A 25,518-nucleotide genomic window follows, 5' to 3' on the forward strand; every position below is an offset into this window, starting at 1 on the left:
GAACCCCCACACCTGATTCCAGGTGGTCGAAACATCCAAACGGATCACTGCTACCCACCTGGTAACCTTTTCAGAAACTATCACCACAAAATTGCAGATGCAGAAAAGTGTGAAATCGCTCCACTTTGGACAAGGTGTATTTTTCAAACACACACACACACCTGGTACCGTTTGGTCCTCTCGCCCAAACTGCGAGACCTCTCTGCATCGTAAGAAACACCCTACACATGACGTATCACTTTACTATACTATTGGCTTTACAGTGCATTAAAAAGGCTTTTGTATTGAGAGGATAAAACCAGCCCTCTCTGGAGCACAGCACTTAGAGACGGCTGTGTTTACACTACAGAAAACAAAAGCCGCAAGCGCTAAAAACCGCCTCAAGGCAGGCTTAAAAAGCGGCTATTGTAAACGGGGTATAAAATAAATTATTAATTTACTTCTAGCTACTGTTTGGCAATTGCCTTACCTGCCCGCTGGGTTAAGCCTATAAAAAGCCGGTTCCCTGAATCGGACCCTTTTAATCCCAGGAGAGAACGAAGAACCAGAAACGGGAACGCGCGCCGCCTCTTTTTGATAAGCGTGAACGCGCACCTGTGCGAATCCCGCGTTCATAATTAAAACAGTACCTTCTGAAAAACATTTTTAAAAGATAAGATAAACACATCTTTTGGCGAAAAAAAAAAACTAGATTTTTTTTTTTTTATGTATAAATAAATAAATAAACAAACTTGGGAGGTGTTAATAGTGTTTTTCTCCGTATTCAATTCAATGTTGTACACATTCAATATTATATATGGTGCATTTTTTAATTTTTTTTATTTAGTCTATTCCGACTGGTTACAGACATTCCTGGTATGTTCAAGTTTAAACAGATTTAATCTTAAAGTTTAAAACTTTAAAACCGACACCCCCGTTGGAAATTATTTATGCCAAAGTTATGACACGTTTAAACACTATGTAGTTCCAGGTAGATCCTGTAGAGGGCAGCACAGCACCAGCAGTGCTGACGACACCATGAAGCTGTTTCAGGTGCACCATTATCCAACAAGCGTGTTTGTCTAAGGCACGTCACTATCTGCATTCCAATCCACCGCCCCCCCCAAAAATCTTCCATTGCTTAAGGCGATTACTTTTGACTGCTCTCATGTAATAATCTAGCTCAGAAGTGAGGCGCACAAGCGGAGCTATGATCTCCCACATTAACCCCTTCTTGCACTATTAAGAAGTTGAACTCTTGGATTCGGAGAAAGGCATTTAACACTTGTCTTTTAAAATTATCCAAACTTTCTTTTACTTGACCCAATTGTCTTTTTTTTTTTTTTTTTTTTTTTTTAAGCAGAAGGGCCAGAAGTCTCCCACCAATAAAGTCCTGCAAAATTTTCATTTTTAAAAATAGGTGCACAAAACAGGTTTTGAAATGTACCACCGAGAGGTCGGATCCTGTCGTCCAAATTGTCAAGTTTCCTCCTCTCGATACTGGAGTCGCTCTCCCATGGATTTTAAGAAGGAACCGTTTGAAGCAGCAGCAGCACTTAATTCCTTGTGTACCTGAAGGGGTTAAAAATTAATAACTTACACAACTCCCATTGCTTAGCAGCGTGATTCATCCCCGGGTTTCACTATGATTAATAGTAAGAGACACACCTGAGCTTGTTACCTAGACACACAGGGGTTAATCAAACTCCCAGTAGTTAAACCTGGAATGGGTGACACTGCTGTGCAATAGGAGTCTTATTCCCAGCACTGCAAACTTTGCATTACTCAAAACAGCCTGCAGGGGGGGGGCTGTCGGAGCTCAGCACAACCCAAAACGACAGCAGACAACCCAAGAGCCAAAAACAGGAACACAATTTAGAAATGCCAAAAGAAACTTCAAATTGTCTGGTTTCACAGACTGCGAAATACCAATCTTGGTCTGCCTTCACTAAAACAAAACATTAGGGAGTCCAGGATTAGTGCGAATCAGGGTCTGTGAAACCAACAACCGACCTACTCAGAGACAAACTGTTATTCTAGTCTAAAGGTTAAATCACTGAACAAATATAATAAAATGAACTACACAGACTGCAGGCACGGATCGTGTATTGTATTTTTTATTGAATGTGGTTATCAATGCGGCTTCCATATTAGTAATTCAACTGGGGGGGGGGGGGGGGGTACAAAACAGACAGAAAAATTCAAACTTCACCCCACCCAAACCAATCTGGGCAGTGGCACACATGTTCAAGCACAAGCAACTACATAGTAATTTCTTTAGGTATTTATTTTAATTTTACATTGGCCTGTGAATGGGGAGGGAGGGAGACGAGCGAGAGAGAGAGAGAGAGAGAGAGACACAAACACTACATTTGGTCACCTTCGACATGAAATATAAAAACAAAAGTGTTATCAGCCCGGGCTGCATGCGGTACCATTAAACACTACAGGGGGCAGGACCAGTACAGACAACCAGTTTTGGAAGTGTCCGTTTTAATTTGTTCTTTAACATTTCAGATTTAACACACCTTAGTTGTTCTACCCCCCCACAAGCAAATTACAGGCATAACTGATTTTTCAATTCAAGTGCAGAACCTATAGATTATTACAGGGGTTTCACATCCAGGTTAAGCTGGAGGATGTGGGGAGCCACATGCTCGGGTTGTAAATGTCAATTTTATATTGCCAATTTGTTACTTTACCGTAGATGGAGGCTGGAAGGTATCGCGACTAAAGCTGGGTGAGAAAGTGCTTCTCTTTAGAAAAGGGGAGAGGCAGTCTTCTAAACGAGAGACATGCGAAGTGCTTATTGATCTGTCTAGTTAAATAAATAAAAAATAAATCATGCCGTAATTGAGCTTTCAAAAGAAACGTGGAATCTAGCACAGAGCTTCTGGAAACAAAACCATTTACAACAAATAAAAAGTTACAGTATCATTTTTTTTTGTAATGCCTCATTTTTATTAAGACCTATATATTTATAGGAGTAAATTTAGTGATCTCTTTTCTCTTTAAAAATGAGACAAAACATCCCAGTTGTTTTGAGATGACGGGAATGCTTAGTATATTTTAACACCTTACACATGGAAATGTTACAATTTTACTGTTCCCTAAAACTTAAGGAAAAAAAAAAAAAAAAAAGGAAGGCTTCGAAACTTCAAAATGGCATTTTTGGCAAAAGTGTTACAAAAAAAAATGCATCCCTCAACACATTTTCAATAAAGGTTCTCCCATCTCTTAGTTAATTATCATAAAATCGACTTTGCAAGGAAGCAGGGGAGAATGGAAGATGGTGAGAAGATAATTTGATTTAATTTTTTTTCCTTTTGTATTTTTTTTTTTCCTTTATTTTTTTCTTTAATGAACCAAAATGAAATCCCGACGTTGGAGTTTATTAACAAAGGAGCCCCCACCCACCCCATCCCCCTCCCCGACACCAACTCCAGCAGCCACTACCCCCCCTCCCCCCGCAACCCCTCAGACTAACAGCACAGGACAATGAGTGCCCAGGGGGGGCTCCAGTAGCACTTGCACTCTGGCAGAGGCGACCTCACACAGGGGACCCCTCCAAGGTTACCACAGTGCTACCACCCAGCTTCTCTGCCAGGGTCGCCCTGTCTCGGATCTCATCCAGACCGTTCACCTGCCATTCGTGTTTAATACCTGGAGCAGAAAAAAAATAAAATACTGTCAATTTCCCCAGCCAAACCCGCAGACAAATTCACGTGTCAAAATCGAGGTGCAGCAAGCACGGTGAACTGTGACCAAGGAGGTGGGAACCAAATTTTCTGATGACATAAAAAAAAAGGAACACAGCCACAGGAACACACAAGGCTGACACCATATGGTCAAGTGGTATAGAACATCCCATTGAGTATATAAAATTAACATTTAAAAAAAAAGCAGTGATGTTTTCCTTTAGTTTGTTAAGATTTATTTAGCTTTAAAAAAAAAAAATTAACTTTTTCTAGGGATTTTAAATCCCACTTTAATTTCCTATGTACTGATTTTATTTTAAGACTTCCTCTGGCTCCCATTTTTAAAAAAAAACAAACTTCTTAAAAGCAGCACAAATACATAAAGCCGACGTGAGGTACTGGCCCTTTAAGGGTGGTTTGTGAATATGGTCACATTGAATAATTGATAATGAAGGGGAAACCCTAGCTAGCCAGAATGATGCAACAATTGCCTGTATTTTAAATCTAGATCAATTCTGGGCCAGAGGAAAATCTGTAGCAACACAACAACACTGTACCAGCCTACTTGTCAAGTCGTGATGGTCATTCATTTTGTTCAAGCCAAACCCTACATTTACATTCCATTCGCTATTCAATTTGGAATACAAGAATTGAGTAGGAGGTGGAAACCAACCCCCCTAAAACAAACTAAAAAGAAAAAGGTATTGTCCCTAAAAAAATAAAATTCAAGTATGGACTTGCAGCCCCATCAAATCACCACTGACAGGCCAATGAGTCACCTAGGCTGTGTGTTTGGTTTACCTGTGAATTTCTTTTTAATGGCATCCTTCGAGCTGGCGTAGATCATTTTACTCTTCAGGGGGGCGTTTTCTGGGGCCCTGGGGAAGAGAATAAATTAAAAGATAAGAAAAAAAAACAAACAGGAAGGAGGATGAATTGGAGAGGTCACACAAGGCTGTTTAGGGTTCGAGTTAAGAAAATCCTGCAGGTCTGTGTTTTACCAAACGCTTAACCGAAGCGCCAGACGGACCGTGCTGAATCTTCATGCATTGAAAGCCACTGTGAATGGACCCTGTGCACCGGGGGGGGGGGGGGGGGGGGGGAAGCAACCGTGCAAATAGAAATATAAATCTGGAGGCCTATAATTACAAAATCAAGCCTGCGTTTTCACCAAATGCATAACTGTAAAACAAACATTTTCACAAGACAGTATTTAAATTATTAGAAAGAGACAGCGGGGACTACAGCAAGGTTGGGTATGGGTGTCCATCTTAGATGTATTTTACTTTTACAAAAACATCCAAAACGCAGGGAGCTTTCAACTTGTTCCAACACATTTTCTTGTTTGCAACAGCACAATGTAGAGCCTTCCTGTTACTCAAGCTGTGAACACGGTCCTTGCAGACAAATGTCATTTCCTTAAAATGGTTTGAGGAAGGAAGATAGAGGGCCTGGTATAAAAAAAAAAAAAAAAAAAAAAGTGTGTCTTTCTGAAAACACAAGCTAACCCAATACAAGTGGAATGCTGGCATCCCCCTGAATCCACAGAGGTGCAAGACGCTCTCAAGTCGCATTCAGAAAACAAGCTTGGGTGACCAGTGACTTGTCAAACTTGCGAGGACCGTCAGTCAAAAAGAGCCGTTTCCAAATACTGCAAAACCATAAGTGTGTACATGTGTGGGTGTGTGTCTACGTGTGGGTTTGTGTGTTCAAGCTCTCGCTGTGAATCTGCAGTACAGTGTGTACAGGCCTTGCATTGTCTTCTGCACAGTACAGAGAGACCATTGTTGCTCCACACCCTATTTCAAGTCTTAAAGGCTATCCGTATTGTCCTAGGCACTGGGAAATTAAAACAAACTGGATTGGACCAGTTTGTGAGGTGACACTACTACATTTAATAAATAAAAAGACCTAGAGAAATTCACTGTGCGCCTTCTCCATACTCACTGAGCAATGCATGGACACACTGCTGTAAGAAACTGTTTGTACCACGGTCTCCAATCCCTGGGGTCCCAGTTTGAATTTTTTGGTGGTGGGCACGTGGGTAAAAAACACAAGTAGTATGACATGTTTAAACTTGAGAACGAGAACAGGCCACTTGGCTCATCAATAATATATTTTTATATAGCGCCTTTCATAGTGGACCACCATCACAAAGCGCTTTACAGAGGTTAAATAACTTGCTCAGGGTCATACACAGCGGGTCACAGTGGCAGAGTTGGGATTTGAAACAGTGAACTCCTGGCTACAAGCCCTGGACTTCAACCACTGGACCGCACTGCCTGCCTAAGTGGCTCGCCTCTCGTTAGCACACCATGGTCCCCTGCTCCTGGGAATTTAAAAACTGACCGGGGAATTCTGTGCAACGGATTCAGAAAAACCATCCCGGGAAGCTCTCCCATTAGAAGGGTGATGCTTTGAGATGCAGCACGAACAGAGGCGAGGCTGCCGGTATACAACACAGATGTGTAAAAAGACTTGAATTGAAATTAATAACCTGACAATGAACACCAACCCTGCTGTAAAACACTGCAGCTCGCCTCTACACTTAAAATGAGAGCGCTTTAGGAAAAAAAATCCCAAGTGTTTTACACTGGGGGTGGAACGACACACGTTTAGGAGAAATGGAAATAAGACTTGCTGCAAAATGAGAGAGAAAGAAAGGAGTGCAATAGTGACTAAACTCCTCACCCTTTATCAATATTTTTTCTCTCTCCTCCAAATCCAGCACCATCGTGAAGTTCTGGATGACACCGACACCACCATCCCCCCCCCCAGCCTCCTCACCAGAAGATGAAGACCAGGTCCTCCCCACCCCCCAGCCTCCTCACCAGAAGATGAAGACCAGGTCCTCCCCACCCCCCAACCTCCTCACCAGAAGATGAAGACCAGGTCCTCCCCACCCCCCAGCCTCCTCACCAGAAGATGAAGACCAGGTCCTCCTTCTTGGTCTCCTTGGTCTCGTACGTGGCGTCGTAGAGCGCGTAGCGGCAGTCGTTGTCGGGCAGCATCTTGACGAAGGTCAGGTAGGGGTCGTCCACGCTCTCCCCCACGTCTCCCACCAGGATCTCCTTCCCTTCCTCCAGGATGATGTTCTTCTTGTCGTCGCTCAGGCAGAACAGCACCGCCTTCTTCCTCTTCTTGATCTCGTCTTGCGTCTGGGACTTGCGCACCTTCATGTCGTTGAAGACCTGGATGACGTTGTCTGTGACGGTGACTCCGGATGCCTGCGGGTAAATTAAATTAAAATAAGACCCACCACCGACGGAAATATGACCCGCTAGGAACCCGATTAGCCACAGTGTGTACAGCCAACAAGCTCAGGTGGGTCTTCTCATTAAAATCCAAAAGAGAAACCAGATAAGGATCAGAAAATCGATCTGGGATGGGAATCAGATTCCTGTTGCACAGCAGTGTGATCCATTCCAGGTTTTACTGCTACCAGCTTGATCAGCCCCCCAGTGTGTCTAGCTAACAAGCTCAGGTGTGTCCACTTGATATTAAAACTCAGGAATGGATCTAACTGCTATTATTTCCACCCCTGCTACAGCAGTATTAAAAAAGTTGACTACCTGGATGTTCAGTGACAGCACTTCAGAACAGTACTATAAATTAGCAAGTATATAGGATGCAAGGGTAACATGCATAGGAATGGATGCACACACACCACCATACATGAAAGAGCTCTGAAATACCCAATAGTACATTCTACTGTAGAGAGAAGCATCTCTTTCTTGAACAGGTGAAGTGATAGGTAGTGGGTTTCAGTACGGATTTGTATTACTGTAATTGCACAAACTATTTTCCAGCTAATTCTAATTAGTGTTCCATTTACAGAGATTTCATTTCAACTGCTTGATCAAAATACGTATGTCTTGCATACAAATATGAATCTAAGTGGATCATCTATGCAGGATATCAATTAATTATGCTAAATATTACGGCCGATTTGAGCTGGAACAGGAGAATGGATTCTTGAATTCAGCTTGAAGGGCGTGGGGTTAGCGCAGAAACACCTCGCAGATGGCTGACAATACAAGGACTACCTATTTCCTGTTCCCGTTTTGGATCTAGAAACCAAAGCTCTGAAAAAAAACACGTCACTTTTGTGCTAAGCGACGGTTTCCTCGGTGTTACGGGATTAAAAGACGCTCACTTTCTCTTTGTTAGAATAAAAAAGGCAGTCCTCCATTTGAGAGAGAGAAGAAACGAACAGGAAACGCGGGGACTCGTAAGAGTCTGGGGTTTAAAAGGTCGACAATACTGCAATTCAAACAACGCCCAACTAGCTAAAGGTCGATTTTTTTTACGTTGATCGATAAGATTCTCACTCCCACCTCCACACACACCTTTTAATAATTCGTAATAAATAATTTCGTGGTTGGCTAGACGACAAGACTGCATGCAAAACGACAAGTGACCCAGTTTCTTAGTTTGATAATGTTTGCGTTTCAGATTGCACGCAAGACTGCAGGGTATATTATGAAACACAGCGTAGGGATACAATAAAACGTTGCAAGACGACGTAAAACAAATAGATTGTATTAAATAACTATTTTAATCCAAATTTTAGACGAGGTGTCTAACGTTAATGCAATATGCTCAGATCAGAAACGCCGGTCATTTAGGAATATATAACTGCGATAGAAAAAAATAATGTCACACGGAATCCCTATTAAACGAATAAAGGTTTAGTCGTGTAAATACCTCTGTGTGACGGTGACGCAATTCAAATTTAGCTTTGCCTAGAGCAAACTTTTACATACATTCAAAAAGGAGAGCCCGGAATCGGGCGATTTCGTAACTCGTTTTTACAAAGTGTGAACGATTATTTAAAAAAATAAAATTAAAATAACGTTCTGGTTAGAATTGCTGTATTTTTAGCTTCCGCGTCTCAACCACACTTCCTTCTAGTTTGAAGCGAGGAGAAAAATGACTGCCCCGTTTCATTTTTATATTGATGACTTAGCAGATTATTTCTCTCCTTTAAAAAAAAAAGAGAGAAGGAGAAAATGCGTCAACCATCGCATCATTGAAAATGCAATGCGGCCGGTCCAACATCTAACACACGGAATTAAAATCAAATACAATGCGAGTCACGTTATATTGTTGGTATAAATCACTTCGCACTCAAGTCTCGCATCGGACAATTAAACCAGTGAAAAAAAAAATTAAATTGCATTTCTGGGAGGCTCTGCATTAGGCCGACTACTAAATATTTGACCGGTACTAAAAGAAATTGCCAGGAAAAATGACAAATATGCATCAGAAACAGCGACATGGGGGAAAAATAAAAAAAACACGAGTCTAGGTCTATGAATATGGCTTCCTTTCTCTATTCCTTTCTATTAATTAATTCATTAAATCGCTTAGAAAAAATAAGTTAATCGACGAAATGCAAAAAAGGGACTAAAATGTAAATACATTTCAATTGAAAGCAAACGTAAAGAGATAAGCGATTTAAAAAACGAAGCTTAAAAGGAAATTGGAGGTAAAAGAAAAAGGTATATTTTTGTCTCTGCTCAAGAAATTGAAGGTGCAACGCGTTTCATCGCCGTTTAGTTTATTTAAACGGAACTTAAACGGCGTAAAACGAGATTATTTCACATAAAATCAGCTGTCTGACACAAGAGCCGTGGTATTTTCATTAATTAAAAAAAAATCGCCTCTGAGAACAAATTTGGGTGGGGCAGGCTGGCCACCTAATTATGGAAAACCAAAAAAAAAAAAAAAAAAAATCAGTTAATTTAAAGGCCCGTTTTTCTCCCTTGTGCGTTTTCGTTTCGGCTGTTTATTTATTTTATATAAATATTTTTTTTAAAACGGGTACATTAACAGAAGTACAAATACATTTAAAAAAAAAAAAAAAAAAAAAAAGACTTTAAAAAAAGCGTCTTAATTCTAAATGCCGGTGAAATGAATTGACGATGATTTTCACTGCCTGCAGGCCGCGTTCAGGATGACAGAGAAACGAAATGGCGCCAGGATGATAAAAAAAAAAAAAAAGAGAGAGAGAGACGAACAACCTCCCGTTATATCCCCCCGCTCAAAAGAAAACACCACATACTTTCAACAAAAACCTTCAATTCAAAAACAGTGCCGTTATTGTTTGATAGTAACGGGTGTACCTACCATGTCTGTGGTTTCGTACAGGGAGTGTTTTATTTAAATTATTAAGTTGGGTTCTCCTGAAGCTCTACACTCTCCGCCGGGCTCTCGCAGACTGACTGATCGACCGACTGAGCGGCAATAAGGGGAGGGTTCAGAATCCGGGACCTTCGCGCTCGCTCTCTTAAAGCGCTTGCTCATGGTACTTGTAGTCCTCAGGGTGGAAAAAAAAAGACCACCGCATCAGCGGGATTTGAAATATTGCATGGTGGGATTTGTAGTCCCTTCAGGAAAGAAATGCAGACTGGCTCGTTTTGTGATGAACGAGTTTGTCGAATCTTTTTTTTTTTTTTACGTTAATCGTGAGATATGTAGTCCTTTAAATACCAGACCTATACTGCAAATTACGTCGTGAAGGTATTACGTAAACTCAAAGTCACGTTTCGCGTTGCTGCAAAGAGGATGTGTCTGGGCAATATAACGTTGCGAGTCTCTACAAATGCGACGATGATGTCATACTCAAGACTGAAGCGAAAAAAAAAAAAAAATGTTCGCATTTAAAAAAAGATTTTAAAAAAATTCCAAGCAGGGAATTTACCTTCAGAAACAGATAGAAAAAAATACCTCTTTTGCTCCTGTGCAAATTCTGTATATACTGTACTAAAATAGGAATCTGGGACAGACGTGGCTATTCAGAGCCAAATAAAGGGATGATGTGGGCATTTTGGAGGCTTGATGATCCAGTGGTTCAATCCCAGCCACTGACTGACTCCCTGTGTGTGTGTGTGTGTGTGTGTGTGTGTGTGTGACCCTGAGCAAGTCACTTCACCTCCTTGTGCTCCGTCCTTCGGATGAGACGTCAAACAAACGAGCTCCTATTGGAAGTGACTCTGCAGCAGCAGCAGCAGCAGCAGCAGTTGATGAAGCAGAGTTCACCCCCCTAGTCTCTGTAAGTCGCTTTGGATAAAAGCGTCTGTTAAATGACTAAATAATAATAATTTTGGAACCCTTATCAAAAGCCATCTTTCTATAGGTCGTCCAACAGCTGGTTTAAAAACGTCCACAATTCTAGAACGGAGATGTCACGTGTCACCGTTTTCTTCAATTTCCCTTTCTTTTGTTATTACGTTTATCCGGAGCAATGCAAATTAAATTTACTCAGGGCCTTGACAAAAAAAAAAAAAAGATACATCGATATGTCAATTAAATATGTATCAAAAATAATAGGCATATCTGTTTTTGGATACCTGTACGCTATATTTAATATACCATCAGTATGCGTTGTAAAAGTTAATTATAATATAAACACGTTCAAACGCTTATCCGGCATTAAAAACTACATTCCCCACAATGCCACGGGGCTCTACTCCGAACAAAAGAGGAAGCCCCAAAAAAAAACACGTTGAACGACGTTTATTCTCTTGTGTGCGTGTCTCGTTTAAGACAACACCTATATATCTCTATTTAAATACATACACATCGTGTCATGTTTAAAATAAAACAAGCACAACATACGCCAGTTTCTTTTATTTTTTCAACCCCACCCCCCTCCTTCCCTCCCTCCGCCTCGGTGCGTTTGCAAGTAAGCTGAAAGGAAACTCAAATTGCCTTATATGGCGATAAGTGACACAAGCCGGGGTGTGGGGAGTGAGGCGAGCGACCGTCGCTTCGCTTCCATAAATGGATGTGAGTTTGCTAACCATAGCGGGGCTAGAGCGTGGAGGAAGAGAGCGCGGATTGGCTGCACTGCGAGGATACGGCTGCGTGCGTCTGTGCGTCTGATGCATGCATTGGTCGTTTGCAATTACTGCTTAAGCATGCTCGTCGGTTTTCAAGACGGCAGATTTTTTTTTTTGTTCGGATCAGAAACAGTAAAATTATTTTTTGTAATCAGGAGACCAATATAATCTTGCACTATTGCACTTCCAGCATGTCATTGTAGATGTAACTTGTTGTAATCCTAGTTCATATTGGATTCTAGTAGTGTTATTATTATACATAGCATCCTAGTTCATATTGGATTCTAGTAGTGTTATTATTATACATAGCATCCTAGTTCATATTGGATTCTAGTAGTGTTATTATTATACACAGCATCCTAGTTCATATTGGATTCTAGTAGTGTTATTATTATACATAGCATCCTAGTTCATATTGGATTCTAGTAGTGTTATTATTATACACAGCATCCTAGTTCATATTGGATTCTAGTAGTGTTATTATTATACATAGCATCCTAGTTCATATTGGATTCTAGTAGTGTTATTATTATACATAGCATCCTAGTTCATATTGGATTCTAGTAGTGTTATTATTATACACAGCATCCTAGTTCATATTGGATTCTAGTAGTGTTATTATTATACACAGCATCCTAGTTCATATTGGATTCTAGTAGTGTTATTATTATACATAGCATCCTAGTTCATATTGGATTCTAGTAGTGTTATTATTATACACAGCATCCTAGTTCATATTGGATTCTAGTAGTGTTATTATTTGCATTTACTGTAAACTACACTGTGTTTAAATCTGAAGCTTGCATTGTAACCCTGCGCTGCCCTGTAACACCTGTGTGAGTCGCCTGGGATAAAGCCAAATAAATAAATAAATAAAATAAATGAATATTATTAATCTTTATGACTGTATAAACCTGTGTCTGGAACTGCCTGTGTCCGGGACAGCCCTGGTTTTGTAAATTAACTCGGGCAATGCCAGACGGTGCTAATGTAAATACAGTAATCTCGAGCGCAACGCTGAGTCAGAGCCACTCCCTCCGCTGTGGAACGGACAGAACATCACCACGGCAACGAGCAGGGACGCCGGTAAACAAATAAGACAACGTCTCGCAGCACTGCTGACACCTGCTGGACGTAGCGGTGCACTGCAGTTTTGTTGTAAAATTTTATTGCGACGACGAGGGAATTTCAGGATCGAGACAATAAAATATATATATATATATATATAATTTTTATCTTTTATTTAACATTATGCAAACAAATTAACTACAAAATTATATTGGCTTATACGTGGAAAAAAAAATACATGTTCATAGAGGCTCTCATATGTCTCCAGATAAAGGCTAGACAAAGATCAAATAATTTGATCTTTGCTTATAGAACATACCTGGAAAAGACAAGGAGCATTTTGCTTTGATCGGCGTTGCGAGTGGACCACAGGAACGAGGACAGAAGTGACAGCTTCCTGTGCTGTAGGTCAACTCTATGGTACGACAGACTACTTGAGAAATCTGCCCCTCCCTGCCCCCACCCACCAATCCAGATTACAAAACACAAACCTTTGACACGGCAATAATAAGAGACAGGAGACTCTCTTGCTTTGTAAATATATTGTTCTGTTTGACCGAGACATGCATTCAAAGGATACAGTTAATAACATGAAAACATATTCTGCACATATGAAAAAGTACATTTTTTGTATTTCAAATAATTGGATTATTTTTATGAAGCCAGGGCAGCAGACTCTGTCAAATCAAAAGTGACCCACATTTTAAACGGTTCCCATCATCATCATCATCATAACGAAACCGCAAGAGCAGATTCACAGTTTTCAGCCCTGTGATTTTGATGCAAAACTGGAATGCAAACGCATCCAACAAAAAAAACAGACATTTTTTGTTTAATTCAGTACGGTGCAGAGCAGAATAAACTAGGCTATGACGTGAGTCTGCATGGTTTGTGTTCAGCTGTGGTCTGAAGTTTTGGCATCGCCTAGAATTTTAGGATTGAGACAATTATATATTTAAAAAAAAATGTAGATGTTTTATTTAGCATCATGTAATATCAAAGAAACTACAAAATAATAAAAACTGCACAAGAAAAATGTCTACCGGAAGCCATAATAGTATTATTTCACTTTAGATGTTGAAATTTTTCAATTCTCAGTATATGAGGGGAAAACTACAAAGCGCTGGGTGTGTAATTCAATATGTTATTCAGCAGCTTTCATGCGACCTTACAAAGCAACGTGAGCTCCCTCTACTGGGGGATGCTTAAATTCCTGGCTGCAGCTGTAGGTCTTGCTAGTTGTAAATGCCGGTACAGACAGGAGGAGAGAAAGGCAGGTACAAAGAATGGACCCAATTTGTTCTTTCAAAGAAAATTAAGACTTGATCCAACTCTGTTCAAGCGAAGAGTGTTGCTGTGACAACTCAAGCTCGTGCAGCTGTGGCTGGTATTACGTTTGCTGTAGAGTACAGATTTCTGTTACCAAAGTCACACATATATATATATACAAACACATTTCCTTCCCGTTGTGTTACATCCAAGTCCACTGCTTGTTTTTGTGAAAGTTGCCAGCACGCTATAAATTCACTTCCTGTGCAGCAGGTATCGGGTCCCACGTGCAGCACGGGGCTATGCTAGGGGGACCCTAATACCAGCTGCACCACAGGAAGTCAATCTAAACCATCTACAGTGATACTACAACTACTACTACTAATAATACTAATAATAATAATAATAATAATAATAATGAGACTCATGCCTTTTATATAATGCTTATTCCCCACATAGTACAAAGTGAACCCAAAATAAAATGCAAGAGCAGTAGCACAGAAACAGGACCAGTGCACAGAGGAAAATTAAAGCCGAGGGTTCAGGGAGACACTTTGTGTTTTGGTAGGACTGCGTTTCAGGAGACTAGGTTTCAGGCCGCTGCGCGGCGCACCAGGGTGAGACTAGGGGGTCTGATACAGCGAACCTCAAACGAGGTCTCCTGGAACCAGGTTTCAAGCCGCTGTTCCTGAAAAAGTGACTTCGTGTTCCTTCAGATTAAGAACAGAGTGGAGGAGACTCTTCTTCACACAGAGAGCGGTGAGGGGATGGAATGGGTCATCTAGTCATGTTGTTGAGGCAGGACCACTGGGATCCTTTAAGACCCGACTTGACAAAGTTCTGAGATCAGACAGCTGCTCGGAACCGGACGGGCTCTGGTGGGCCGAACGACCTCCTCTCGTTCGAACACTTTGTCGTGTTCTGAAGTCGGAAAACGTAAGATTTTGTAAACCTTGGTTCGCTTCGATTTGAGAGAGTCAGGGGAGACGGATTTAAGACTGACAGGCAGAGTCTCTCTGTAGGCAGCAGGGTTAAGGCATAGAGTGGTTCTGAAGACTGGGAGATGGTTTGTGTGGGTGTGCTGGTGTTTTAAAAAAAGGGGGTGGGGTGGGGGAGAGTGGGGGGGCAGTTATCTGTTCTTCTTGTTGCCGGGGGGAGCCTCGGGGACCCCCATCCTGTGAGCCGCTGTGCTGTTAATGCGGGAGGAGACCTGCAAGGAAAACAGAGTGGAGAGATAGGAGGAGAACTGGATAATACAAATCACTGGGTAATACAACCCTCTCGCCTCTCTCCATTCTCCACCCTCTCACTCTATCCCCTAACTCTCCTATCTCCTCCTCTCCTCTCTCTATCCTCTCCATACTCTCCCTATCCCCTCTCCCTCCTCCCACACTCTCCCTATCCCCTCTCCCTCCTCCCACTCTCTCCCTATCCCCTCTCTCCCTCTCCCCTCTCTATCCCCTCTTTCCTCCCTCTCTCCCCTTTCCCTCCCCGCTCTCCCTCACCTGGTCCAGCAGGATCGTGGCCCCCGAGTCGATGGCCCCTCCCAGCTCCCGGTACTGCCCGGAGTATCGGATATAGGCCCAGGTGAGCAGCCCGATCAGCACCAGGCCAGTGCCGCAGTTGCACAGCTGAGCCACGAGGGCCACGCCCAGGAAGCCGGCCACGCCAGACAGCATGTAGAGCAGGGCCATGACCCCGAACAGCACGGCGGGGGTGCGGAAGGCAGCGAACATGTTCTTGCTCTGGTTGTGCTTCAGGAAGCCGGCACACAGCTCCCCCAGCTCCCTCTCCAGCTGCTCCTGGTAGCGCTGGCTGAACTCCGCTCCGCCCATCTTCTTGATCCGCTGGAAGTGATCCAGCGACATCGCCATGAACTCCAGGTGCTTCTCCTCCAGGGTCTGGGGTGCCAGGTAGGGCTTGTCGCCGCCGCACGTCTGGGGAGGGAGGGAAAGAGCGAAGGGGGTTATATCTGTAACTATGTAACACTCAAAACGATGAAGGAGACCCCTTTAAACACTGTCAGGGATGGTGTTAGGGTTTGTGTTAGTGTCACTGTTAAGGTGGGAGTCGAGGTTAGTATTAGGGTTAGAGGCTCAAGGGTAATGTTAGGGTTAATCTTATTAAAGTCTACCTGTGTATATCTGCAGATGACACTCACATTAAAACACTCAACAGCAGCAAATTAAGAAGCTGTAAAAAGAAAAAACTTCCAACGCTTTTTATAGAATTGATAACGTTTCTTGTAGCATTCGGACTCAGCACCACGTTACTGGATCCTCAGCTGATGCGCTATCCTTGCACTATCACACTGCTAACATGTCACTGTGGATACAACTCGCTGTGATCCTAACCTGTTGCCTCCTGGTTCATATTGTATTCTAGTAGTGTTATTATTATACACAGCATCCTAGTTCATATTGTATTCTAGTAGTGTTATTATTATACATAGCATCCTAGTTCATATTGTATTCTAGTAGTGTTATTATTATACATAGCATCCTAGTTCATATTGGATTCTAGTAGTGTTATTATTATACACAGCATCCTAGTTCATATTGGATTCTAGTAGTGTTATTATTATACATAGCATCCTAGTTCATATTGGATTCTAGTAGTGTTATTATTATACATAGCATCCTAGTTCATATTGGATTCTAGTAGTGTTATTATTATAGATAGCATCCTAGTTCATATTGGATTCTAGTAGTGTTATTATTATACATAGCATCCTAGTTCATATTGGATTCTAGTAGTGTTATTATTATACATAGCATCCTAGTTCATCTTGGATTCTAGTAGTGTTATTATTATACACAGCATCCTAGTTCATATTGTATTCTAGTAGTGTTATTATTTGCACTTGCTGTAAACTACACTGTGTTTAAATCTGAAGCTTGCATTGTAACCCTGCGCTGCCCTGTAACACCTGTGTGAGTCTCCTGGGATAAAGGCGATTAGAAATAGTATTTCGAGAGGGTACCTGCTCCATGTGGTTGTAGTACAGATCCTTAGCCGATGCTACGGCTGCCAGGTTATTTGCTTCTGCTGTGGCCTAAAAAACAGAGAAGACGCTGAAAGGAAAGCCGAGCTGTAACTCTGGACAGTCCAGCGGCCGCCTGCTGACCTCCTGCGTTGCGGTCAAGGCTTGCTTAACAGCACGGACACGGAGGCGGTTAGACTGCAGTTCAAGTTTATTTTTATTTTTTTTTAGTGCAAATTAATCGTACGCCAGTTTCCTCGTTTATAAGATGCGCCGATCCCGTTGAAAAAATTGAAGAAAAAAAAATAATAATAACTTCTCACATGAATATAAAAATAGCCTGTTTTGATATTCAGATGATTTTTTTATTTTTTGGTTACCTGGAGCATCGACTTGGGATGAGGCAGGTCCTCTCCTTGGTAGATTTTGATGTAGGCCTAAAAAGAGAAAACAAAAATAATTAGAAACAGTCATGTCTTTTCTTCACCACTAGGTGGTGCTGTTCACACACATGCAGTGCTCTCCCGCCCCTCACAGAGCTGCAGTTGGGAGTCCTACTGAAGAGACGGTCATGTGTGTTTCACCTTGTATGTAACAACACTGGTGCCAGTGTAACTGTGCAAAAAATAGCATGATGGGACAAATGGGAGCCACGACCAAGCAGTAGCTGAATACTAGAGAGTACAGAAGGGAAGGTTCAGGGAGGGAGTGTGGAGAGGGAAGACATGAGAGAATTGTATTCACAGAGAAGCATTCTAACAGGCCGTGGCAGTGTGGAGAGGGGAGGGGAGGGGAGGGGAGGAGGGGAGGGTAGTACTCAGGGTCAGGGTCAGGGTTAGGGGAGGGTAGTACTCAGGGTCAGGGTCAGGGTTAGGGGAGGGTAGTACATTCACCTTGAAGTACTCCAGCAGGCCACGGCAGGTGACCTTGGACCCGTTGATCTCCTTCTCCATCAGGTTGGCCGGCTTCAGCAGCAGAGGCACCAGCGTCTCCAGCTGTGCCTTGAACTCGGGAGCGATGTCTGCAGCGAGACAGAACCGCAGAGAGAGTCAAACAGAACCGCAGAGAGTCAAACAGAACCGCAGAGAGTCAAACAGAACCGCAGAGAGTCAAACAGAACCGCAGAGCGTCAACAAACACAGAGACAGGACCACAGAGAATCAAACAGAACCGCAGAGAATCAAACAGAACCGCAGAGTCAAACAGAACCGCAGAGAGTCAAACAGAACCGCAGAGCGTCAAACAGAACAGCAGAGAATCAAACAGAACCGCAGAGAAAGGGGGAGGAAGGACAGGAAAAAAAGGATGGGAAAGGGGAAGGAGGAGGACAGATGAGGAGAGACAGGGGATGGATGGATGGGAGAGAGGGAGGGAGGGAGGGACAGGGGGAGAGGAGGAGACCAGAGAAGGAGGAGAGACTGTACCGCCGAGCTGGCCCTGGAACATGGGGCTGGTGGCCACCTGGAGGCCGGGGTGCGGCAGCAGGAAGCAGGACACGCTGGTGAAGCAGGAGTGGATGTGCTTGCGGACGTTCTGGATCTCCTCGTGCTGCTGCTCCTTCACCTGGGGAGAGACCGGCAACGAACAGGAACCCTGTGAGGAACGCCACAGCACCCCACACAGCGTCACAAGACACACCCCCACCAGAACCTTTACAAGACACGCCCCCCATCGGAACCTTTACAAGACACACCCCCCATCGGAACCTTTACAAGACACGCCCCCCCCCACCGGATCCCATTCACAATTACCTGCAAACGCTTGTCCAGGAAGTCCATGCCCCCCTTCAGCCCGTAGTTGTACTCGTAAGGGAAGCTCCAGTCTCGCACCAGAAACATCAGCGACTGGGGGAACACAAAACCACAGAGGCGGACCTGAGCACTCCCGCTTCACAGCAATGGCATTTCATACAGTCACACAACGGACCCCACCTCAAGCAACCGCACAGCTTCTTACAGACTACAATTCAGTGGTCCTTCATTTTTAACACAAAAATCTCTCCCTCCTCCTCCTCCTCCTCCTCCTCCTCTCCCCTCTCCTCCTCCTCCTCCTCCTCCTCCGTCTCCCTCCCCCCCTCCTCCTCCTCCTCCTCCTCTTCCCCCGTCTCCCTCCCCCCCTCCTCCTCCTCCTCCTCCTCCTCCTCCTCCTCTCCCCTCCCATACCTGGAACGGTTTGAGGAATATCTCGTCCATAGCGAGGCGTCCATATTCTGTGAAAAGCTGCAATAGAGAGGTGGAAAATCCTCAAGGTTAGGAATGATTTCTCCTGACTGCTGACATGATGTAGCGAGACGCACACACGCACGCACGCACACACACACACACAGTCACACGCACCTCAAGGGAACCTGTGACAGACCCTGCCAGAATAAAACAGAGCTTTCAAAAGATGTTACTCAATCTGGGAAATAACAGCAATTAAATGGGACCCCCTTTTGGGAGTTACTGGGGTACGGCAGCAGGGCGGGGTTAAAGGGGTACAGTTTTACCTGTAACTGTTGCAGGTCATCCTCTTGTATATTCTGAGACAGGTTGTAAATCTGGAAGAAAAACACAGACAAGTGTTGGTCACAAATAGGAGGCTTAGAGGGCTTGGCTATACTTTTTGTATGAAAAGCGCTATATAAAAGTATTGATTGATTGATTGATTGATTGATTGATCAGTCCGGGCTGACCTGCACGGAGCTGGTCATGGTGCTGAGAGCGAAGATCGTGGCGCAGTCCTTCACTGTGGACTGGCTGTCAAAGGCACCCTGCGTATCCATGAGCACCACGGCCACCTGCAACACAAACACCACGGGCACTGAAACGAGGCACTGGCAGCTGCACTGCGATACCTACTGCAATACCTGCCCGTCTATCTGTCTGTCTGTCTACCCATCTATCTGTCTGTCTATCTACCCATCTATCTGTCTGTCTATCTACCCATCTATCTGTCTGTCTGTCTACTCATCTATCTGTCTGTCTGTCTGTCTACCCATCTATCTGTCTGTCTGTCTGTCTGTCTGTCTATCTACCCATCTATCTGTCTGTCTGTCTGTCTGTCTACCCATCTATCTGTCTGTCTGTCTACTCATCTATCTGTCTGTCTGTCTGTCTACCCATCTATCTGTCTGTCTGTCTGTCTGTCTGTCTATCTACCCATCTATCTGTCTGTCTGTCTGTCTGTGTCTGTCTGTCTACCCATCTATCTGTCTGTCTGTCTGTCTACCCATCTATCTGTCTGTCTGTCTGTCTGTCTACCCATCTATCTGTCTGTCTGTATCTACCCATCTATCTATCTATCTATCTATCTGTCTGTCTGTCTACCCATCTGTCTGTCTACCCATCTATCTGTCTGTCTGTCTGTCTATCTACCCATCTATCTGTCTGTCTGTCTACCCATCTATCTGTCTGTCTGTCTGTCTATCTACCCATCTATCTATCTGTCTGTCTGTCTGTCTACCCATCTATCTATCTGTCTGTCTGTCTACCCATCTATCTATCTGTCTGTCTGTATCTACCCATCTATCTATCTGTCTGTCTGTCTATCTACCCATCTATCTATCTGTCTGTCTGTCTGTCTACCCATCTATCTATCTGTCTGTCTGTATCTACCCATCTATCTATCTGTCTGTCTGTATCTACCCATCTATCTATCTGTCTGTCTGTCTATCTACCCATCTATCTATCTGTCTGTCTGTCTGTCTACCCATCTATCTATCTGTCTGTCTGTATCTACCCATCTATCTATCTGTCTGTCTGTCTATCTACCCATCTATCTATCTGTCTGTCTGTCTGTCTACCCATCTATCTGTCTGTCTGTCTGTCTATCTACCCATCTATCTGTCTGTCTGTCTACCCATCTATCTGTCTGTCTGTCTGTCTATCTACCCATCTATCTATCTGTCTGTCTGTCTGTCTACCCATCTATCTATCTGTCTGTCTGTCTACCCATCTATCTATCTGTCTGTCTGTATCTACCCATCTATCTATCTGTCTGTCTGTATCTACCCATCTATCTATCTGTCTGTCTGTCTATCTACCCATCTATCTATCTGTCTGTCTGTCTGTCTACCCATCTATCTATCTGTCTGTCTGTCTATCTACCCATCTATCTATCTGTCTGTCTGTCTGTCTACCCATCTATCTATCTGTCTGTCTGTATCTACCCATCTATCTATCTGTCTGTCTGTATCTACCCATCTATCTATCTGTCTGTCTGTCTATCTACCCATCTATCTATCTGTCTGTCTGTCTGTCTACCCATCTATCTATCTGTCTGTCTGTATCTACCCATCTATCTATCTGTCTGTCTGTCTATCTACCCATCTATCTATCTGTCTGTCTGTCTGTCTACCCATCTATCTATCTGTCTGTCTGTCTACCCATCTATCTATCTGTCTGTCTGTCTATCTACCCATCTATCTATCTGTCTGTCTGTCTGTCTACCCATCTATCTATCTGTCTGTCTGTATCTACCCATCTATCTATCTGTCTGTCTGTCTACCCATCTATCTATCTGTCTGTCTGTATCTACCCATCTATCTATCTGTCTGTCTATCTACCCGACTATCTGTACCCATCTATCTGTATCTATCTGTATGCATCTCTCTCTCTCTCTGCATTGATACTGGCAGCTTTGAGAGAGGAACCAGCTTCAAATTGCAATGTTTTTATATGTGACGTTTACCAATCACTCTTAGTTAATACAGCAATAACTTTAATATCTATCTATATATCTTACTGGCAAATTCTGCCATAGACTCTTCTTCTTCTCATCATCATCATCATCATCATCATCATCATTATTATTAAATCAGAAAGCACCTTCTTGCCTCCAGGTTTCTCCACAGTGAACACCTCGCTCCAGATCTGGATGCCCGTGGTCTCCGGGTCAGAACCGCCCCGCCACGAGAAGCCAGTCAGCGGCTCATCATCCTCTCCGAGCCACATGGGGCCCAGCTTCTGCAGGGGACACAGTTGGGGGCCAAGTTTTTAATGCAGAAAGATGCAGGGGCTGAACAGCAGTTTCACCCACTAATACCAGCTTGATCGGCCCCAGTGTGTCTAGACGACAACCTCAGAGGAGTCTTACTGTTAAACTCCTAGTGAAACCAGGAATGGATCACACTGCTATGCAATGGGAGTCTTATTAGCCTACTAGAAGCCATAAAAAGTACCAGTATTTTTTTCTGTTAGATTTTGTCACATTTTTGTCATTCAATATGTTAAGGTAACATTATTCAGCAGGTTTCATGCGACTTTATAAAGGGTTAATTCTATAGGGTGATTCAAAACCTTTAACCCTAGCTGTATATGTGTGCGTCTCTCTCTCTCTCTTGCTCTCTGTCTCCCCCTACCTGCCGGCTCATGTAGCGCAGCATGAAGTCCAGCAGGAAGGACTTGCCCTTGCGGAAGGCTCCCGCCACGGACACCACGACCACGTCGAGGTCGCGCACGCCCTCCTGCAGCAGCACGCTCTCCAGCGCCGCCACGTCCAGCTCGAAGGTGTGCTCCTGCTTGTGCACGTGGACGATCTGCACCGGCCGTGGCCCGCTGTCCGACTCCGGTTCTGACATCGCTCAGGCAGGCTGGGCTGGCTCTCCTTACAAAAAGAAAAAAAAGGCAAAGTTCTTTTCTGTGTGTGACCCCCCCCCCCCCCTCCCCTTTCGGGACTATCGCGATATATATCGCGAACGGCATATCACGATCCCCGACACCAAAAGAGGGTGTTTATCCTCAGTGTGCACTCACTAGCCAATTTATTTCATCTGTTCTCTGTAGGCATCGAAATATCGAGCGAGCGAGTCGTCCGAGTGAAGTTATCCGGCAACAAACTCCCCTTCCCCAGCCGCGCTGCTTCCCTAGGAAAATGAGAACGTTTCCGGGGACCGTTCTGCTTGAGAGACGTCTTGCGCGTTAAAATATCTATTTTAAAGAGGAGACGGTTATCTATTCAGAAACACCAGGGTGTTTAGCAAGCAAGGGATCCCAGTAGGGAAACGTGGGCAATGAAATCCTAACCCTTAGTCTCGCTGTTTCCAAACTTTTGAACACTAATGTGTGTATGTAATTATATATATATATATATATATATATATATATATATATATATATATATATATATATATATATATATATATATATATCTCAAGATATTTCAGTTTTTTTTATTTTTCTTAAAAATATTTCCCAACATAAAACCAATGTCACCTTACAATAATTGATTTTCAGTGTTTTAAAATAAAATATCAAACAGAACGAAATTTCAATGTACCATTTGTAATTCATTAATATGAGAGAATTGATCAGGGGTCTGAATACTTTTGCAAGGCACTGTATATATATATATATATATATATATATTTCAGATTTCTCACAATCAGAAGGGAAAGGCTGGCACACGGACTACAGCACAATCAGACAGGATGCCGGCAGTAATATCATAAATTTACAAACAAGCAAATTAGTGGGCGTTTTTTTTTGTGTTTGTTTTGGTTTTTTACAGTTGTTTGCCTTTTTATATTAGCGCTATAAAAAAACTGAAAACAGTTTGAAATTCCCTGTCTTTGTATCGTAATCCACACATCTTGACGACAGATTATATTCCGTCCCTTTGAGTCTCCTGCAAATAAATCTGATTTACTGTATATAAAAATAATGTAATTGTATATAAAAATAATGTGATATCTTGTAACAATTGTAAGTCGCCCTGGATAAAGGCGTCTGCTAAGAAATAAATAATAATAATAATAATAATAATAATAATAATAATAATAATAATACCACAAGAATAAATGAATGAGCAAACCACAGCACAGTCAGAACGCGAAAGCAAGTCAATAGACAGGCAGCCAGCTGAAATACTTCCTCTTTTGGCTCAAACACGTTAGGGCAGGGCAGGGCTGTGCAGTACCGCCCCTATTGCAATAATCGCCCATTTTGAAGTGTCTTCATTTTTTTGGGGAGGCAGAGGTACGAAGTACTGCAGAGATTTACAGATCACGACTCGTTTGGGTTTCATTTGCATGCAGTAGAACTGAACTACAATTAATATCTAGACAAAAAAACACCCCCTCCAAAAAATACGAGGATTTAAATAAATAAATAAATAAATAAATAAAATAAAATAAAACCTTCAAACTTACCAGGCCGCCTTATTCTTACCTATAACATAATAATAATAATAATAATAATAATAATAATAATAATAATAATAATAATTTTTATACGGGCACCAGTTTACAGCTTCGAGGAAAGATCACACGTTTGGAGTTTGCAACTAAATTTAATAAACGCTTAACAAAATATATCATTCCTGAGTCATAAGCAGCGAGCAATGGTGCCTAACCCCAGATAAAAATGTGAAGTCTGTGTGGGATTGAAAGGTATACTTAATATTGCAACGCATGCGTAAACACGCTAAAAGGTAAACAAGCACATGAGGGTAAGCAGCGTAAACTTCAGCTCGCATAAATTAAGTGAAACGTTAGGAGGTTATATAGAGATATATATATTTAAACCACTTGAAAAATTCTTGTAAACTAAGGAAAACAAAAACACCTAGGGCATTACAAGATACATAACATGCCAAAGCGCCTTCACACTGCGCGACACGTTTGCGGATGTTACTGTTATTTTAGTATTATTATTATTGCTAAATATGTCATATTTCAATAGAATAAAAACTAAACAGGAAATGGTTTTTACCTGACGTTCTGTAACAAGCTGCTAAAAACTTTTTCAAGCTCCTCCAGTCTCTCCTGACAGCCAGAAGAAGTTAAACCGCAACTAACCGCGCGGTCGCTTCTGGGAGTTGTATTTTTGTGGCGGGGTGCCAAACCTGAACGGCAAGGTCTGGAAGTGAATTGGAAAACTACATCTCCCAGGATGCGTTGTGATTCCAGTGTGGCATCTCGGTAGTTGTAGTCCTGCCAATCCCTTTTCGGCCGAAATCCGGTCATAAAGCCGACAGCGTATTTTAAATAAATACAAATCACACAGGGCGAGGCTGGACGAGGGCAGCGTGCTGTGGCTCGCCGTCTTGGGTGCTCACACAGCCAGGGATTTCAAACCTGGCGAGACGGTATAACCAGACACACTCTGTCAATGACAGCGCCACCAACCGGGGGAGCAAGAGTCCCAACACCTGCCCGAGATCCACCAATCAAACTGCAGCAGAGTGTGTCATTTTTCAATCACAGCGAGTGAATTTTATCCAAATATAAGTGATACGTTTCTTCTTCCCCAGATTGCACCCACAACCTGTTTCACCGTTCATGTAATAACAGCGCTGGCGTTTTCAACGTGCGCTGACGCCGGTTATAATAACGTGACAGCTTTTCTTACTGTGGCGCGTGTGTTCATGCTTGCACGATGGTGTCTTGTTTATGTTTTTGACCTCCCAGCCCACACCCACTTTGCAAAACCCGTTGCACCCCAATAGATGCAGAATCCGCCTCAGAATACGTATGACTCACGCACCACGCCTTAACTCCCGGTCAACATGAGGTAATACCAATACAAGACAGAACGGAAGACGGTGTGTCTCAACAGGCGGAAGAATGTCGGAGAGCGAGAGACTTGCACTGAGATTGCATAGCTGCAAAATCTGGTTGACATGCGGGAGTTGCATGTAGAAAGTCTGGAACCCTTTGTAGAACCCCGCGTTCTAGAACCATAATAGGGGGTTC

The 25,518-nt window shown here is 42.9% G+C and overlaps 2 protein-coding genes across 2 annotated transcripts; both read right to left on the minus strand.

Moving 5' to 3' along the window:
* Positions 1–2,080: 2,080 nt before the first annotated feature.
* On the minus strand, positions 2,081–9,951 carry LOC131709353 (cofilin-2-like). Its single transcript, XM_059011795.1, has 4 exons — positions 9,810–9,951; positions 6,597–6,904; positions 4,479–4,555; positions 2,081–3,642 (listed from the first exon to the last, which is right to left on the minus strand). The coding sequence occupies exons 1-4, from the start codon at positions 9,810–9,812 to the stop codon at positions 3,530–3,532; spliced, it is 501 nt and encodes a 166-aa protein (XP_058867778.1). The 5' UTR covers positions 9,813–9,951; the 3' UTR covers positions 2,081–3,529.
* Positions 9,952–13,553: 3,602 nt separating this feature from the next.
* LOC117398693 (atlastin-3) lies at positions 13,554–24,847 on the minus strand. The gene is made up of 13 exons (XM_059012048.1): positions 24,536–24,847; positions 22,186–22,430; positions 21,653–21,790; positions 19,519–19,623; positions 19,333–19,383; positions 19,007–19,063; positions 18,596–18,688; positions 18,269–18,407; positions 17,738–17,865; positions 17,225–17,281; positions 16,845–16,916; positions 15,367–15,798; positions 13,554–15,071 (listed from the first exon to the last, which is right to left on the minus strand). Exons 2-13 carry the CDS (start codon positions 22,402–22,404, stop codon positions 14,991–14,993), a joined length of 1,572 nt encoding a protein of 523 aa, XP_058868031.1. The 5' UTR covers positions 22,405–22,430; positions 24,536–24,847; the 3' UTR covers positions 13,554–14,990.
* Positions 24,848–25,518: the final 671 nt, after the last annotated feature.

The sequence above is a fragment of the Acipenser ruthenus genome, chromosome 43 (genome assembly GCF_902713425.1).
Source record: "Acipenser ruthenus chromosome 43, fAciRut3.2 maternal haplotype, whole genome shotgun sequence".
Classification (NCBI taxonomy): domain Eukaryota; kingdom Metazoa; phylum Chordata; class Actinopteri; order Acipenseriformes; family Acipenseridae; genus Acipenser; species Acipenser ruthenus.

Coding starts and splice junctions, on each gene's coding strand:
- LOC131709353 (XM_059011795.1), bottom strand. Junction 4,556..6,596: donor GACCTGGTCTTCATCTTCTG/GTGAGGAGGCTG, acceptor TCTCTTCCCCAG/GGCCCCAGAAAACGCCCCCC. Junction 3,643..4,478: donor CATTAAAAAGAAATTCACAG/GTAAACCAAACA, acceptor TTTCTGCTCCAG/GTATTAAACACGAATGGCAG.
- LOC117398693 (XM_059012048.1), bottom strand. CDS start 22,404: ATGTCAGAACCGGAGTCGGACAGCGGGCCACGGCCGGTGCAGATCGTC. Junction 16,917..17,224: donor ATCCCAAGTCGATGCTCCAG/GTAACCAAAAAA, acceptor TCTGTTTTTTAG/GCCACAGCAGAAGCAAATAA. Junction 15,799..16,844: donor ACTACAACCACATGGAGCAG/GTACCCTCTCGA, acceptor CTCCCTCCCCAG/ACGTGCGGCGGCGACAAGCC.